This window comes from Staurois parvus, unplaced genomic scaffold (assembly GCF_062004578.1).
Source record: "Staurois parvus isolate SC_StPar_1 unplaced genomic scaffold, SC_StPar_1.0 ptg000450l, whole genome shotgun sequence".
Taxonomy (NCBI): Eukaryota; Metazoa; Chordata; class Amphibia; order Anura; family Ranidae; genus Staurois; species Staurois parvus.
Genome location: NW_028318246.1, coordinates 3,898,445 through 3,917,646, shown reverse-complemented (window position 1 = coordinate 3,917,646; position 19,202 = coordinate 3,898,445). Strand labels below are relative to the sequence as shown.

The 19,202-nt window shown below is 40.7% G+C and overlaps 1 protein-coding gene across 2 annotated transcripts in view; it reads right to left on the bottom strand.

Moving 5' to 3' along the window:
* CAMSAP2 (calmodulin regulated spectrin associated protein family member 2) overlaps positions 1-19,202 on the bottom strand; it is a 169,832-nt gene that overhangs the window by 25,343 nt on the left and 125,287 nt on the right. For both annotated transcript variants that reach the window (XM_089688690.1, XM_089688691.1), the window contains 4 exons: positions 13,231-13,303; positions 10,248-10,282; positions 9,504-9,573; positions 6,160-8,323 (listed from right to left, as the gene is read on the bottom strand). In XM_089688690.1, coding sequence (XP_089544816.1) covers positions 6,160-8,323; positions 9,504-9,573; positions 10,248-10,282; positions 13,231-13,303 — 2,342 coding nt within the window. The remainder of the gene's footprint in view (positions 1-6,159; positions 8,324-9,503; positions 9,574-10,247; positions 10,283-13,230; positions 13,304-19,202) is intronic.

Here is a 19,202-nt window from a genome sequence, read left to right as displayed (position 1 = left end):
GAAATGTTTGATCATTCTTCCAGAAACACATTTGTGAGGTCAGGCACCGATGTTGGGCGAGAAGGCCTGGTTCGCAGTCTTCACTCTAATTCATCCCAATGGTGTTCTATCAGGTTGAGGTCAGGACTCTGTGCAGGCTAGTCAAGTTCCTCCATCCCAAACTCACTCATCCATGTCTTTTTGGACCTTGCTTTGTGCACTGGTGCACAGTCATGTTGGAACAGGAAAGGGCCATCCCCAAACTGTTGCAACAAAGTTGGAAGCATGAAATTGTCCAAAATATCTTGGTATGCAGTCGCCTTAAGAGTTCCCTTCACTGGAACTAAGGGGCCAGGCCCAACCCCAAACCCTGAAAAAGAACCTCACACCATAATCCCCCCTCCACCAAACTTTACACTTGGAACAATGTAGACAGGCAAGTACCGTTCTCCTGGCAACTGCCAAACCAAGACACGTCCATTGGATTGCCAGACACAGAAGCATGATTCGTTACTCCAGAAAAAAACATCTCCACTGCTCGAGAGTCCAGTGGCGGTGTGCTTTACACTGATGTAAGGCTTGGATGCAGCTGCTCGGCCATGGAAACCCATTCCATGAAGCTCTCTATGCACTGCTGTTGTGCTAATCTGAAGGCCACACGACGTTTGGAGGTCTTTAGCTATTGACTCTGCAGACAGTTGGCGACTTCGGCTTACTGTGCGCTTCAGCATGCGCTGACCCCGCTCTGTCATTTTATGTGGCTTACCACTTCACGGCTGAGTTGCTGTTGTTCCCAGTTGCTTCCACTTTGTTATAATACCACTAACAGTTGACAGTAGAATATTTAGTAGCAAGGAACTTTCACGGATGGACTTATTCCACAGGTGGCAACCTATCACGGTACAGCACTTGAATTCACGCTCTGAGAGTGACCCATTCTTTCAAAAATATTTGTAGAAGCAGTCTGCATGTCTAGATTCTTGATGTTATACACCTGCGGCCATGGAGGTGGACTGGATTGAATCCAATGATTTGGAGGGGTGTCCCAATACTTTTAGCAATATAGTATACTGTATATATGTCTCAAAATTTCCACTCACCTGCTTGCATTTGGCAAGTGGAAATAACGTGGGGGCAAATGTGCCCCAGGCATCTCATCAAAGGGGTGTGGTGGGGTGAGGTGACGGGGGTATGGTAGGTGCTGCCGGCAGCACCAAGAAAGAAAATGAGGAGGGGGGGGTTGGGCGGGAGCCAATTTCTCCTCCCAGCCTCCTCCCCATCATTCTCCTACAGCAGAGAGCGGGAGGCAGCAAAGCACTGGATGAGGTGGGGGCAGGAAGTGGGGTTTGGCTGGAGCTGCCAAAGTTAACTTTTCCTACTAAAAAGCTGATGATGGGTTGCTTGGACTGCCTAGCAACCAATCACTTGCTGGTTACATTTAAAAGTTAACTCTGGCAGCTCCTGCTCCGGTGTCCAGTGCTGTGCTTCCTCCCGCCCGCTGTCCAGAACTTTGTGTGAGTCTCTGCTTCTTTTAACTGTCCTGGGGGGGTGTGGAGTAGGTTAGAGGACATGGCTGCGGTGAGAGGGGGATTTGAAAGGAGGTAGAGGACATGGGGAGGGTTGTAAAGCTGGGTAAAGGACATGGCTGGGGGAGGGCTGTTGCTGGCTGCTGGGGGATTTGTCACTGAATGGAAACTATTTTTGTGTGGTGGTCTATAGTTGCTGGTGGGGCATCTGCTGTTGATGGGGGTTAATTGTTGCTGGAAGGTATTTACTGTTAAGTGAGGGGTCTATTGTTGCTGGCTGTCTATTGTTAATGGGGTGATGTTTTTTTTTGAGGGCCCATTGTTGCTGGAGGAATCTATTGTTGCTGGCTGCAGGGGACCTATTTTTTTTGCTTTTCTAGTTATCAACAAATTTCATACAAGTTATTTAGCGCTACAAAATGATACTTGACTCTGTATTCTCTAAAAGGTGTGGTACTGGGAGCTGGGTGGAACCAAGTGACGGTGTGCACACACACACAAACACACACACACAAACACACACCGGGTAAAATAAGTATTGAACATGTCAACATTTTTGTTGGTAAATATATTACTAAAGGTGCTATTGACATGACCTTTTCACCACATGTTGGCAGCAACCCATGCAATCCATACATATAAAGAAACCAAAACAAATGAGTTCAGAAATTAAGTTATCTGTAATAAAATGGAATGACACAGGGAAAAAGTAATGAACACATGAAGAAGGGGAGATACAAAAAGTAATGGAAAGACAAGCCACCAGCTGAAATCTATCAGTAATTAGAAAGCAATCCTGCCCCTTTTTAGTGCAAATTAATATCAGGTGGTTCAGTCTCAACTGATGGCCTATAAAAAGGTGTCTCATTACCAAGGTGTCACACATGAAACATTTCATGATGGGTAAAAGCAAAGAGTTCTTTCAAGACTTTCCCAAGCTTACTGTTGCCAAACATATGGATGGCATTGGTTACAGAAGGATTCCTAAACTTCTGAATGTTCCAGTGAGCACTGTGGGGGTCACAATCTGAAAGTGGAAAAACATTTCAGCATAAACCGGGCAATACCAGGTGGTACTCACAAGAGTAAAAAGAATTATCAGAAGAGTTGTCCAAGATCCAAGGACCACTTGTGGAGAGCTTCAAAAAGACCTGGAATTAGCAGGTACAATTGTTTCAAAGAAAGCAGCACGCTCACCACAAAAGACTCCATTACTAAAGGAAAAGCATGCTGAAGCTTGTTTAAAGTTTGCGGCACAACATTTAGACAAGACTCTGAAATACTGTGAGAATATAGTTTGGTCAGATGAGACCAAAAGTGAACTCTTTGGATGCCATAATACATACCATGTTTGGAGGTCAAATGGCACTGCACATCACCCCAAAAACACCATAGCAACAGTGATGTTTGGAGGTGGGAACATCATGATATGGTGCTGTTTTTCAGCATATGGTACTGGCAAACTTTATGTCATTGAAGGAAGGATGAATGGAAAATGTACCAAGACATTCTTGATAAAAATCTGCTCCCATCTTCCAGGATGATGAAACGAGGGTGAACATTTCAGCAAAACAATGATCCCAAACACAAATCCAAGGAAACTCTCAATTGGTTTCAAAGAAAGAAAATAAAGCTGCTAGAGTGGGATCAATTACCTGACTTGAATCTAATGGAAAATCTATGGAAAGAACTAAAGATCACAGTTCATAGAATAGGCTCACGGAACCTTCAAGATTGATTGTGTGGGAGAATGGGCCAAAATCACACCTGAGAAATGCATGCAGCTAGTTTCTCCATACAGGAGGTGTCTTGAAGCTGTCACTACCAAAAAAATGATTTTGTATGAAGTATTAAATAAATTTCAGTTCGCGTGTTTAGTACTTTTTCCCTGTGTCATTCCATTTTATTATAACTTAATTTCTGAACTTATTTCTTTTGGTTTCTTTGTATGTACGGATTGCATGGGTTGTTACCGACGTGGTGAAAATGTCATGTCAATAGCATCTTTAGATAAAAAAAATTTACTTAGAAAAATGGTGAAGTGTTCAATACTTATTTTACCCACTGTGTATACATATGCGTTACAGACATTTATCACAGGATGCATGCATCATACTAAGCATTTACAGTTTTCAAGTGAGAAATTCCAGCCCTTCTTGCATTCTTGTAAGCACATGCATACTATTGGAGTAAGCAGTGAATGCAATCTGATCTCCGTTTTTCAGGTCTCATGCACACTGGACATTTTTACAGCTGCTGTTTTTGGCTCTCAGCATTTTTTTCTACAGCCAGTAAACGTTCCAGCATGTTATCCTATGTGTCCATACACACATAGACTGTATTTAACCTTTTTTATGGCAGGGGCGTTTTTTGGCTGGAAAAAACCCCCAGAACTAGTGGGTCTCTAGAGGAGATTTTTTTAGGCGTAAAAACATTCTAACACTGAAAAACATGGTAAAATGTGTAAAAAAAACCCGCTAAAAACTGCGAAACGCTGAAAAACACGGAAAAACACAGAAAAACGCTGCTAAAAGCTAATGCAAAAACTCTAAACGTGAGCGAATGCTACCAGCATTATTAAAATGCCCAGTTTGCATGGTGCCGAAAAACACACTAGTTCAGGGGGTTTTTTCCAGCCAGAAAACACCTTTGCCAAAAACCGCTGATTAAAGCCTATGCGTGCATGGACACATAGGATAACATGCTGGGGAGTTTACTGGCTGTAGAAAAAAAACGCCAGAAGGCAAAAACAGCATCTGTAAAAAAAAAAGCTCAGCGTGCATGAGGCTTTTGCAAGAAAGGTTGTTATCTGAACCTAAAGAAAGTTTGTGATCTTAATCAAAAACTGTCTGGAAGTAGCAATAAAGAAAAACGCATATGCAGCATTTCTGAATGAAAAAAAAAAAAAGAAAAGGAAGAGACAGCATAATTTTTGTATTTAAATATAATCCTTTTAACCACTTCAATACCGGACACTTTCACCCCCTTCCTGCCAAGGCCAATTTTCAGCTTTCAGTGCTTTGAATGAAAATTACTCAGTCATGCAACACTGTACACAAATGAAATTTTTTATAAATTGTTTTCACACAGAGTTTCCTTTTGGTGGTATCTAATCACCACTGGGTTTTTATTTTTTGCTAAATAAATGAAAAAAGAACAACAATTTTGAAAAAAGGATGCGTTTTGCCTCATTTTTGTTATTTATTTTGCAAAAATGGGCAAAATGTATACTGCTACATTTCTTTGGTAAAAAAATAACCCAAATCAGTAAATATTATTTACTCTTTGTGAAAGTTAAAGCGTCCACAAACTATGGTATATACAGTATCATAATATTTGAAAATCAATCCTGATGTACTGATGGCCCATCTCACTTCTTTAAAGAGAAGTAGGGCTTTTTTTCCATCTATTTATACTTACCTAGGTGGATGAAGCATCGGTCCGATGCTGCATTTGTCCCCCGCTGGCTCTAAGGGTGAGAACTCGGCGATCACCTGACCGCTGATCACTGAGTTCTCAGTGCTCTTGCTCAGGCTCTTAAGTGCTTCGCTTTGAGTCAGGTGCCGCTCCAGACTCTGGGGTGGATGATGACTTTGAAGTCAGGATCTTTCCCATGCCTGGACTGCCTGAGTGACTTCAGTCCGCTGTCAACTAAAAACGGGTTACAGGAGCACAGAATGAACTGCACTCCCGTGATCCACAGGAGAAGCACAGCTTAAAAAAGCTTTGCCTGTACTTCTCCTTTAAGGCCCTAAAATTCCAGGACAGTACAAATACTCCCCAAGTGACCCCTTTTTGGAAAGTAGACAGTCCAAGGTATTTAGTAAGAGTCATGGTGAGGTTTTTGAAGTTGCAATTTTTTGTCACAATTTGTTTTTTTAAATGAAGAAATTTTAAAAAATTCTTGTTTTCCACATACTGTCACCAGTGCAGTTCAGTGTCATCCTATAACTGGTATTGCTGGTGACACTGATTGGTGACAGTATGTTAACTTAAAAATAAAAAACCCTCACAAAAAAAAAAGAAATTAGAATTTTTGTAATTATATTCAAGATTTTTTTTTTTTTTTTTTACATACCATGGCCAGAGCAGTACAGTTTTACCATATTGAAAGTATACTACTCTGGAGGTTTTTGTTTTTTGTTTTTTTTTTTACACACACTACAGTGCCTTGAAAAAGTATTCATACCCCTTGAAATTTACCACATTTACATCATGTTACAACCAATAACATAAATAATTACATTTATTACCTAGATCATTCACCCTTACTTTCATCAGATAGTACAATGCTGTACCAGGAAAAATATGATGCCCTTATACTGCTGACCTCTCCAGAAAATGCGAATTGCCTAGCTGTCTTGTTGCCAAGCGGCTTTAATACTTTCCCAGTAACTGACCCCGAACAAGTATGTAAATAATGTGGTCTGACTCTACCAGCTCTAAGCTTGTTTAGTTTAGTGGTTCTTGATGTCACGTGATAAGTAGAGCTACCAGGCACCTAGCATTTTTCAAGTCAACATTGACAATCTTCCAATTTCTCTCTGCACATCATAAGAACAATACTGCATCAATACTACAACAAATTTCTTCAACATGCAATAAGACAAATATATAAACATAAGAAATATATTTAAAAAGTAAGCTTACTAACCTTAAAAAAGAAGCCACAGCAAACCTTCTGGTCTTCGGTGGTGAGATCTTTCTCAGGGTCCACTTCATTCCCTTCAGGTGCCTTGTCTGGGGGCTGTAACTTTGAGAGGGGGACTTCAATCAAACTTGCATTTTTGGAGGTGGAGAAGCTTCTCTGGCTGAATGTGTCATCATTTGGTGTTACACATACAGTTTCTACAATAGGCTGGGATAATACTTCAGACACGGTTGATTCAATTGGTTTTTTCTCTAATCCTACACGTTTCCAAGAAGCCTGATAAGTATCCAATCCTTTCTCATATTCCTCACTTCTGAAAATGTCACTAGCAGTTTCCAGATCATCCTTTGCCTCCAGTTCTTGTGAATTCGGATTTTGATCATCTCCAAAGCATACAAACGACCTGGTCTGAGTCTGGCTTGGAGAAAACCTTCGCAGACGAGGAAGACTATCTACAGATTGTGGAGGTGTTAACGTACGATTTAAAGGTGTTATTTTAAGTTCATTGGGTCGAGGGGTTCTTTGAGGCTTTGAAGAGAAGGACACAGTCCTTTTAACTGGAGCCTGGGGTGATCTGTGAGTTTGGCGAGGTGACTCCATAGTGAAACAAGGGACTGGAGACCATGTAACAGAGGGTTTTATTGCTGGTTTTGTTTCTCGCTGTAACTGCTTTTGTGGAGAAGGTTGAGGTGGAGAAATAACCCAGGCCTGTTTCTCCCTCATCTGCATCAACATGTCCTGCTGCAAAGCTAACCTCTGCATTTCCTGCTGAAGAAAGTTCAAAGAAGAATTTAGTTTTTCAATAGACCGTGTATATTCTACTACGTCCACCTCACCCATGTTTTCCTCACTTGGACTTGCAAGATTCCAAACTTTCTCAGTATCTACAGGTGTTGTTGGGGATTTCGGCCATCTAGGTGATTGATAACTGTTTACATTTAGTCTTACCCTGGTTCCATCAGAAGTTCTTGGTGACTTTGTTTCAGATGTTTCCTGAGTGACCTTCTCATTTTCTGAACATCCTGCTTCCTCTTGTAAGGGAGAGATCCCATCACCCTTTTTTTTAACCACTGTGAGAAATGCAGTTCTACCCATTTTTTGCCTCTTGCGAGTAAATGCAGCCTCTACTTTCTTCTTCTGTGCTTCAATAGCCCTTCTTTTTTCTTCCAATTTCATTCTCAGCTGGACAACTTCAGATGCCAACAGTTGTGTGGTGTCTCTGCCCTGTGGCAGAGAGTTTTCTTCTTGAATTTGGCCAAATGCAACCACCTGAGGTATGTTTAATTCAGAACCTTCAGGGGTCGTTTTTTGGGAACTGCTTCCACTACTCCTGCCATCTGCATTATTCAGTTTTCTAAACTTCTGCTCTGCAAAGCTGGTCATTTTGATTCCAGAACTCGAAGAGGCTGAACTGCCTGCCTGTGATTTGCCACTTACAGAGCTGGGACAGGGACTAACTGCTTCTCTAAGATTGGAGTTAAGATTAACATAGTCCTGGTGAACTTTCAAAGGGTCTTCCATGTCAGAATCTAAACTTACAGTATAATCTTTCAAAGAAGAATCTTCATCCATGGTTTCTGGAATATCTTCTGAAGGTACATGAATTCCAGTATCTACTTCTGTATTGTCAGTAACATCACTTAATGCTTCTTTTTTGTCAAAGAGGTCTATATTAGGGTCTATAAGACCTTGTGGGGATAGTTGTAGACCTAAATTTACATCATTGCTATGAAGAAAAAAGCCATTGTTCATCTGATCTCCTATAACAGATGTCTTTTCTGGGTTGTGAATGATTTCAAGTGCTTCTTCTATGCTTGGGGGTTCTACCTGAGAGTCCAGCTGATCTACATTACCTCTATTTTCAACAGGTCCATTTGGCCTTTTGCTTTGATCACCATCATCAGAGTCTAGTTGACTACTGGTTGGCGACAAATCATTATGGTTTTGTGGCGTATGAATCCATTCTTCACTAATGCTAACTGACTCCCCTTGGCCATTAATTGGCTGGAAGGAAAGATTTTTACGGATGTGCCTGGGTACCCGAGTGAGATTGAGAGAGAAGCCTTCATTACTAATTGACCTTCGGATTGGTCTGCTTGGGGCTGTGACTTTCATTCCATCCTCTTTATCAAAAGATATGTCAAAAGATACACCATGCACTGAAGATCTAAAATAGGAAAAACATTAGGAAGATCATAAGGAAACTGAGGTAAAAGGTGAACCACAGCAGCATGACAAAACTGGAATGCATCAATCTTCTGAAATGAGGCAAGTCAAATCTTAACCTGGGATGAAACACCAAGTCTAAAGCAACCCCGGACTATTAAATGTAACGGCAGACAGAGTAATCTGACCGCATTAACGGTGATATGTAAAGTGGAAAATTAGACCCCTCCTGTGGCTGAACCAAGTTAACCCAATGTTTTAGGCTCCATTTACACTTAGGCGTTTCAACTCGAGAGCGGAATTGCCACGATTTAAAACTACGCTGTGAAAACGCGCATCCGAATGTTCAGGTGCCATTCATTTCAATGGCACCTGAAAACGTGTGGCATTTTTGCAACAATCGAGGCATGTTTCTCTGCACGACAAACGCACCACAATCGCACAAACAAAATCACGGGACGTGCAACGCCCCAAAAAAGGTTCTGGAACAGTTTTTGGGTGTCGCACATCCAGCGATTTTGTTTGTGTGATCACGGTGCGTTTGTCGCACAGAGAAACATGCCGCGACTGTTGCAAAAACGTATTGCATTTTCATGTGCCATTGAAATGAATGGCACCTGAACACTCCAATGCGCGTTGTCACATTTTCACAGCATGCTTTTATATTCCACCTGCAAATTAAAATGCCTATGTGGGAATGGAGCCTCAGGTTCTAGTTCTAAAATTATTTTTCTTTTTAATTTGTAAGAATAGATACAGTTAGCTCAGCAAGGAGGTAATATCTGAATTAGGTACACCAGTTTGTGAAGTCGCTATTAATACTTAGAGTCAATAATTTTCTCCAACATCTTCAGGCAATTTAAAAACTATGACTGGAAGTAGGATTTATTATAAAAGTTTTTAGCACTGTGTACTATATTAGCGTTTATGTTCAGTTTTCAATAAAAAAATTTGTTGAAATGAAACTGTGGTAAAATATTTCCCAAATGGTCAGAGACTTTGTCCCATGGTCATTGATACTGAACATTTAATAATGATTACTGTATATACACACTCAAATATAAACTTTCAAAAGCTTTTAAATATTCATCCATATAAAAACAATCTACTAAAATTTAGCAAAAAAAAAAATATAGTATAAAGTATATGAAAAAGCATTAGCATTTTTCAAAATTTCTTACCGCTTTTCTTTGGGCCATGTTCCAATTTGTCCATCCACGTACGACATAGATGACGATCTTCGAATGGCAGCTGAAAATATAAATTTTGAAAACAAAAAGTGTTACATGTATTTGAATGTGTTCTCAAAACATTCCAGCCTGAAAGTAACCATACTTTTTCTTCTCTTCACAAAAACACACACACAGTTAACACTAAATAAATGTAAAGCTCTTCATACAAAGCAAACTAGTCATTTGAAATGAGATAATTAGTCCCCAGCAAATTTCTCTGGGCACATAATAAGCCCAACCGTTGTTTAGGACATTCTGAATGCTAAACTCATTACTGCCTATGAGTCAGCATCGCCTCTCCCCCAATTTTTGTCATGACCCTATCAAGAAAAAAATGAAATAGAAAATCTAGAACACTTTTCCAAGCTGGCTTTTTTTTTTCTTTGAAGATGCCACTCTTCAAATATAAAAGTTCATGCTTTATACAGTGATATCACATATTATGCAGTTTCCCATAGCAACCAGAACTCACTTCCTGACATCATGAGACTAAGATCAGTTCTGACTGGTTACTTTGGGTGTGTTTTATCTTGTGATCTTCCAACACTGCAGAATGTGACATTATAATAATTCTGTACCTTACATCCATTGCCAAAATGAGCCTAACAAAAAAGACTCAAACTGACTAGGCTGTTAAATAGACAGCCTTGAACTAGCAGATCTGCAATCAAATTAATCAAGCTGGATCCCTACCTTGACCAGGTGATGATGGTACATCGTGTGGGTTTCTGAAAAATAACAGTGACTATTAAAGTTTTTGTTAAGTGGAGATGCAGCATATTTACCCAATCTAACAAAAAAATCCTAGTTCTTGTGCAATTTCTGTGCCAACAAAAAACATACAAAGGATCAACTGCTGTATGTGATCTGGAAATGATTATACTTCTATATCACAACACTCAAACCTATAATATCCCAGAAAAGTGATCTACCTTCACCCTTGAAGGCCAACTTAACAATATATATGTGACTTTTCTATGAGCAAATACATCAAATCAAATGAAATAAAACCAGAAAATTATATGAAAATTATAAAAATTATATAAAATAAAATAATATCCAAAGTCCCACCGTGTCCAAAATTAAAATCAAAAATCCCAAAAAAATAATCCTCACAGGTGTAACACAAAACTTAAACTTTTCCTTCTTCTTTCATCACAAAAACCTTCTTAATACCCGAAAATCCTGATATTCGTGTACCTCAAAAAGGAAGAAAACTCGACATAGTGTCATACCTTAAATAATAAAACACACGTGCCACTCACTGTGCAGCATGCAAAATAAACGTGTATACTCAAACCAAGTGTCAAAACACATACAAATAAGTGAAATGACAATGTGAGTGAAAGCACATTCACATAGGATATGCAATGCAATGTGTAAAACCACTCCACAAATAACACTGACAGTGTATAACACAACACCCTATATATAAAAAGGTGATAACCAAAACCCAGATCACCAATCTCCAACTCTAATATGGATGGGTAATTACCCTATAGCAGAAACAGCAGGGCAGATTAACCACTCTGGGTTGCACTCTCCTGTTATCGATTTTCTCCAAAGACTAGGGTCACTTCTTCCACTTTCCTCCAGAAAACCAGTCACAAAATGTTTCCCTGAACCTGTCCATGTGGACACTGCTTGTGAGGAGGAGCTGTTACCACGGAATTGTTATGTGAGTTACCAATAAAGAAGAATATCTTTTATATTTGTGACTGGTTTTCTGGAGGAAAGTGGAAGAAGTGACCCTAGTCTTTGGAGAAAATCGATAAGAGGAGAGTGTAACCCAGAGTGGTTAATCTGCCCTGCTGTTTCTGCTATAGGGTAATTACCCATCCATATTAGAGTTGGAGAGTGGTGATCTGGGTTTTGGTTATCACCTTTTTATATATAGGGTGTTGTGTTATACACTGTCAGTGTTATTTGTGGAGTGGTTTTACACATTGCATTGCATATCCTATGTGAATGTGCTTTCACTCACATTGTCATTTCACTTATTTGTATGTGTTTTGACACTTGGTTTGAGTATACACGTTTATTTTGCATGCTGCACAGTGAGTGGCACGTGTGTTTTATTATTTAAGGTATGACACTATGTCGAGTTTTTTTCCTTTTTGAGGTACACGAATATCAGGATTTTCGGGTATTAAGAAGGTTTTTGTGATGAAAGAAGAAGGAAAAGTTTAAGTTTTGTGTTACACCTGTGAGGATTATTTTTTTGGGATTTTTGATTTTAATTTTGGACACGGTGGGACTTTGGATAGTATATTTTATTTGATATAATTTTCATATAATTTTCTGGAAATGATAAATACTATTGCTATCACTGAAAAGATGGTATTCTGTTAGGACAAATAAAATAGGAATGTTTGAACTCAATACCCCACAATGATATCCATTGTAAGTAAAATGTCAGCCCATTAGATATAGAGACTTCACTATACCTCAGGGGTGGTTAGATATATAGAAATTCTATTACAGCAGATGTAGTAGGGTATGTAATGTGCCTCTTAATGGCCTGCCATGTAAAACATGACATTGCTTAGAAAACCTCTCTCCATTTGGAGGGGGCTATTTGTATATGAAACCAAGACAACATTGTCTCAAATTCTACCAACACCAAGGGTCTCTTATTAAATGGAGAGCAAATATCACTCTCCAGAGGTCACCAGAGTGTTTACACTGCACTCGGCTTTTTACAAGTCGCTCATAAAATGCAAAGCATTCTGTGGAATCCGTGGTTATCCCCCTGTACTCTTCCTACTTTCTTCTTCTCAATTCCCTCTTCCCACCTTCCCCTTTTATTACTTCTCTCTAATCCTTCTATTTATGTACCTTATTAACGCTGATCCAGAAGGAATTTCATGATATATAGAGTTCCCTCTCCACCCAGCCCTGGTGCTTACACGGAGGTATTCCACATCTTGACAAGTTACATATTTAATGTAAAACTCAGATACCTAGCCAATACCACACAGTTTTTTTTATATATGTAATTTTAATGGCCAGAGACGCCAGGCTAATTTTCATTTGCTACCCCACTTACTATTTTCCCAATTTTGTTGTTCACTTACCACTGTAAACAAATTAAAAGTTTGTAGCTATAGTATGGTATGCAATAAAAAAAAAGGATAGGCACTTATGGGAAGTACAATATACAATATTATTCTCTTTCTAAACCTTCAGCAGTATAAACTATACGATGGCCGGGGGGGGGAGAGGGTTTGGTGATTAAATGGAAAAAAAAGCAGTATCAGAAGATTAGAGGAAAGGCGAGTATATGCTGCAGGAGAGGAGGGCATTAAGGAACACATTACTTTGCACTACGTGTACAAAGTACAGGTTTACTTTAAGGGCAAGTTGCCCATCAAGCAGGGCAAAGACTAACACACAGCCAAAGCACCATTTCAGTGGTTTAAAAAACAAAAACCACAATGTTCTAAAATGGCCCTCTGCAAAGGTAAAAGCCAATTCCACGTTTTAATGTCCCAAAATGTGAAAACCTCCACAGGGGTGTATAATTCTGTATAGCACTATATTTGTACATTTTTAGATTGAGCATAACAAGCCAATGGCATTACTAATAAGAATACATTAATCTAAACTGTGATGTTATCTACTCCCTATAACAGAAAAATAAAAAAAGAATATACAGTATATATGTGATGTGTACCTGGCATTTGAGGAACTTCCAAGTGTATGTCTCCTGTTAAAGTGCGATGATTTTGAAGACGGCTTAGAGGGGTCTAAAAACAAAAGGGAAATGTAAAACCTTAATGAAGCCAAGTTTATTTTAATTCACACAAAGTCCAAAATCATTACCTGGAAAATATTAAGTTACCTCTATTTAATTCAATTTAATTTTAAAATAAATTTGACCAATTTTATCTGAGCTGCATTAAGACAAACAGCAGCATTATAATAGATAGATAATTATTTTATTATAGCATAAATAATAGATAAAATGTACTGCAATAAATTAAAATTTTTGCAACTGAAGAAAACAGTATAATTTATAGTATCTTAGCATGCAAAAAAAAACAAACCCTTGGAGTGGGCCCCAACCCCACTCACTACCTGGCTAAATGTTTGTTGAATCTGGGGGTGCACAAGAGGCTGTATTAACCAACTCCCTGCTCCTCCGTCAGCAAGTCAAAACCATGGAGGAACGGATGGCAGAACTTAAGACATCTTCTACTACCATTAACCTGCCACACATTGGAGGTTGACCAGCAAGCCTTCCGCCATCTCATTGATATTCAATTAAACCTGGATGATGGCAAGAATTGCAATCGGTGGAACAACTTGAGCCTCAGGGGGATCCCGGAGGCCACCATGGGCATGGATTTGTGCACCACAATGATGACGGTTCTCAATTAATTGCTGGGGAAACCGCCTACTTCGGAACTGGACCGAGTTCATCAAGTGCAAGGCCCCCGTATCTCACCTCATTGTTTTCAGCAGTCCCTGCCTCTGCCATGCAATGTCCTCTGCAGGGTCCGTTTTTATACAGTCAAGGAGGAGATTCTGCTTGGTCCCATTGACTTTAACGGAGCCATGATCCAGGTATACCCAGATGTGTCAAGGCAAACCTGAGCTATTAGAAAGATGCTGCAACCACTCCTGGAGGTTTTCCATGCAGCGGAGGCGACTTATTGTTGGCGCCACCCGTTTCACCTTATTGTCCATAAGCAGGGAGTTCTACCTGAACTCCCCCAACCAGCTTCCAGCTCTGTTCAGTTTCCTGGACAAGCCTGCTGTGGAGGTCCCCAACTGGTTTGATTTTTTTACTACGAGAGGAGGCCTCTAACCTGCCTCTGCCAAGGACACAGAGGATCAGGAGACCTCACTCTCGAGCCTCCATTTGGTAAGCTACCAGACCCACATCAGCTATGTTAGAGGCCTAACTTTGCCAGTTGTGCTTCCCGAGGGCGCAATGTAGTGGGCCTGGCTCCCAAGCTTTACTTGTGAAGACTCTTTAGGCTTGTTGGACTTCTTTATCTGCTGCAGCCACTGTTGTCTGTTTTCCTTACTTACTGGATGTTTATTCATCTTGTTCAGCACTGACCGTGACTCCCCCAGGTACTCTTTTTTTTCCCTACCTTTTTCTGTCATTGATACTCCTGGCCATATGTGTTGAATACTAGCCTTTCTGCTGCTTTTTTGATACCTTTGATCTGGTAAGGAGGTCGGTGGACTGGAAAATCTGCCATTGCCAGGTTAAGTCTGTAATCCCTTGACCCAGAACAGCCACGGTGGATGTCTGTAAAGTTAAGTCTGTTTGCTTTCCTCTTAATGTATGTCTAAGGGCATTCAGTCCTTCTGGGTGGCATACATTTTAGCCATTGGCAGGTCCCCTTTGTCATAATTTTGGACATATTGAGCCTGGGTGATTACCTGCCCATTGCTCCTCTGTTGACGTTCCCACAAAGATCTGGACATTTGCTTTTTATTTTAGTCCACTTAGTACTTGCTTTTTGCAATCTGGGTTGGGGCCCCTCTGAGTGGGGTTATGGGGCCTGTCCTGCCGCTTTACAGCTTTTTTCAACATAGGCTCTCTGGGGCATATATCCCATGTCATATCACTGGTTTGTGCTTAGACAGGGGTCATAAACAGTTCCTGTTGGTGCAGCTAGGCTGGATGGAGGGACTCGCTCTCCTCACTAATTTGTTTCTCAGGGTAGCAGCCTGCCTCACAACCCACTTTGTACCCCCTTGTTACATTGCTCTTTTTAGTTTGGTTCCCTTGCATTGTTAGTTTGCAGTATTATGTATGTTATTAATTTTTTTTATTCTGGTCCCAAATCCATACACCTTCATTCCTTTATCTCTTTTTCCACCCCCCAATAGGGCGGCTCCCTGCCTACGTGCCTTATGTGCTTTGTCAAAGACCCAGTGTTTCTAATATTTTAGATTTTTCCCACCCTCCACACTTTTTCCTATACCCTCTTTCTCAAATGTTATAATTTGAGTTGCAGATCAGTGAATAAAGTAACTATTTGATTCCCAAGCAAAACATGACTTCGTACTTGGTGGAGAAACCCTTGTTGGCAAGCACAGAGTAAGACGTTTCTTTTAGTTGGTTACCAGGTTTGCACACATCTCAGAGGGGATTTTGGTCCACTCTTTACAGATTTTCTATAAATCCTTAAGGTTTTTTGGCTGTTGGTTGGCAAATCGAAGTTTCAGCTCGCTCCATAAATTTTCCATAGGATTAAGGTCTGGAGACTGGCTAGGCCACTTCTTGTGTGCTTCTTTTTGAGCCACTCTTTTGTTGTTGCCTTGGCGGTATGTTTTGGGTCATTGTCATGCTGTACTACTCATCCACGACCCATCTTCAGTGTATTGGCTGAGGGAAGAAGGTTCTCATCCAATATTTTACAATACAAGGCCCCATCCCCTCAATGAGGCAAAGTCTGCCTGTACCTTTAGCAGAGAAACACCCCCAAAGTATAATGTTTCCACCTCTGTGCTGTAAGGATGGTGTTCTTAGGGTCATAGTCAGCATTCTTCTTCCTCCAAACACGGCGATCATTCACAAGCTCCTGGCATGTAGTTTTGGGCTGATCCTTCACTTTTCTCATAATCATCCTTACCCCATGAGGTGAAATCATGCATGGAGCTCCAGACCGAGGGCGATCGATGGTTATTTTGTATTTCTTCCATTTGCAAATAATCGCTCCAACAGTTGTCTCTTCCTCACCAAGCTTCTTGCTGATGGTCTTGTGGCCCATTCCAACCTTGTGCAGGTCTACAATTTTTTCCCTGATGTCCTTTAACAGCTCTTTGGTTTTGCCCATGGGGGTGAGGTTTGAATGGAAGAAAGATTCTGTGGACGGGTGTCTTTTATACACATAATGAGTTGTCATTAGGAGCACCTTCTTAAACTGACAGGACTAATCTGTGTACCACATGAACACATAGTCAGTCTGCGAGAGCCAGAATTATTGTTGGTTGGTAGGAGATCAAATACTTATTTTTACTCACTGATCTGCAAGTCAATTTATAACATTTGTATCATCTGTTTTTTCTGGATTTTTGGTTGATATTCTGTCTGTCATTTAAAATACACCTATGATAAAAATTATGGACACTTCATTTCTTTGTAAGTGAGCAAACTCACAAAATCTGCAGGGGATCAAATAATTATTTTCCCCACTGTAAGTAAGGAGGATATTGAGATATGTTTCATCTACTATTGTTACATCTATCATATTGGATTTTTTTTTGTGCCATGTCTTTCAGATTATCTTTCCTCCTCTCTTTTGCTTTACAGACATTGGCTATTTTTTGAAGGAAGGTATACATACCCTGGTGTAGGAGGGAGCTTATATGTTTGGCTGCAAACAAATACCTTTAAATCCAACATAAGGAAGCCTTTATTTAAATCAACTTGGTTTTTAGACCCAGCCTTTTCCCCCATACATCCATCTTTTGCTAAGCAAGTGCACAGCAAAGATCATTTCTTTGACTGACAGTAGGGGGTAGCATGATTTTATGGTCACAGAAATACTCTCATACATGTGTATATATATCATTTTGTTGTGTAGGAATCATTGAAGGTTATATTACTTTCCCTTGCCCTGCCCCCATGGTGCCACCCCTGGGAGTGACCCGAAGCAGTAGAAAATTGCTCCGTGGTCCCATCCTGGGTGATCTTTGTAGATGGCGACAGCAAATATGTCTTGATTTTAAAACTTTGGCAGTTCTCTTTCATCAGCCAATTAATACAGGGTCAGTATAGCATTTGCATATGTTCCCTGGTAGTATTGTATTTTTGTAATAATGTATTTACAGACGTGTTTCTGCTATAGTTATCTTACTCTGCATCTAGGCACCTGTGAAGAAGAGATTCTAAGTTTGTCTCGAAAAGCGTCAGTGTCCAAATCTATGATGACTTGAGCTTTGCTTTTGAAACTGTATTGAAGAAGACCCATGTCTGCTGTAAATACATTTGACAGCCTACTCTTTGTTGTGTGATTTTATATTTATATTTTTGTACGATAAAATTTATCTTACTATTTTATAATGTGTGCCTTGAAAGCCCCCAAAAAGTTTCTTATTCTATAGTTAAGGGATGCTGGCACCAGCCTACACCACACCAATATTGGCTTGATAGGGTTAATTGGCAGTTCCTGTGTGCCACCCTGGAACATACTGGCTTGGGATCAATCATGTTGACTTGGATTTTCTCCCTCTACTCCTGCCCCTTGGCTGCCATCAAGGTCAACAAGACTAGCTCTGACTTTTTTCTGATCACAAATAGTAATCGCCAGGGCTGCTCTTTGTCTCCTTTCATTTCCATTCTTTCTCTAGAACCTTTTATCTGCACTGTATGGGCGGACCTAAATAGAGTGGGATACCAGAAGGTGTCTGGCGTCAACAAGGTGGCCGCATTTTGCAGATGATTTGATCTTTTTTGTGACGGACCCATTGTCGTCTGCCAAAACTGTTCTAGTCTGTGCATGCAAATTAATCTGTCCAAATCCTCTGCTCTTAACATCTTGATGGAGCGAGCCACGATCGACTATCTTCATCCCTTCTACTCCTTTCACTGGGCAATTAGCTCTATGTGCTTTTTTGGAGTTAACATCATTTCAGACCCTGCTTCTCTCTACTCAGCAAATTTTGAACCACTCGGTTGCAAACTGACCTACTCCATTGGCATTTGCTTACTTCAACCAGATTCGGCCACTGCAGTGCTCTTAAGATGACAGTCTTACCTAGGATTCTCTACCTGTTACAGGCACTCCCTGTCCAGCTGCCTCTCACATGCTTCAAACGTGTCAATTCCTTTTTCTGGGAGTTTGTATGATATCAACAGAAGCCTTGCCTGCAACTTGGTCTTCTTCACTTCCCCAAACGCCTGGGTGGGCTTGGCCTTCCAGATATACAGGCATACTTCAAGGTGGTCCACCTGACCAGGCTAATTGATTGGTACTGTCATGCCGAGGCGAAACACTGGGTGGCTATGGAGATGGAAGGTTCGCACGACACTTTGAAGGGCTGGCCACGGATCACTTTTTCGCTGCCGAGGGATCTTACTGATCATCCCACCCTGGGCAGTAACTTGAAGGTTTCCAAAGATGTATTTTGCAGCTCCATGGTCTTGCCATTGCCCTCGTACATGATCTCTGTTCTAGGTAACCTGAGGTTTGAGCCAGGCCAGGTTGAGTCGTCTCCACCACTGGGACTTCCTGGGCCTGGATGGGGAGCTCTCTTAAACTGCCTTGGCCAATACCTCAGATCCTCCTTTGAATTTCTGGAGTGGCCTTCAGCGCCGGCATTTTTTGCGTCAATACTCTCATTCTCTTGGCATTTTCCATCCACTCACGGAGCTGGAGAGTATTTGCCACAGGCAGGAACCAATTTGTCATAGCTTCTCCATTATGTATGCACCGCTGAGTCGACCGGTGTTCGACTTCACCCTTGCGTTTCTCCCCAAGTGGGAATCCGACCTTGGCAGGCAATTTGCGAACTCACAAAAGGAGAATATCCTCTATTGCCACAAAGTTCCAGGAAACCAGTTACAAGATCCTGACTAAATGGTTACAGGGTGCCTACAACCTTGCATTGCATTTTTCCTGCCAGATACCTCTTGGCGCTGTGGAACTGGACAGAGTACGATGTTGCACATTTTTTAGG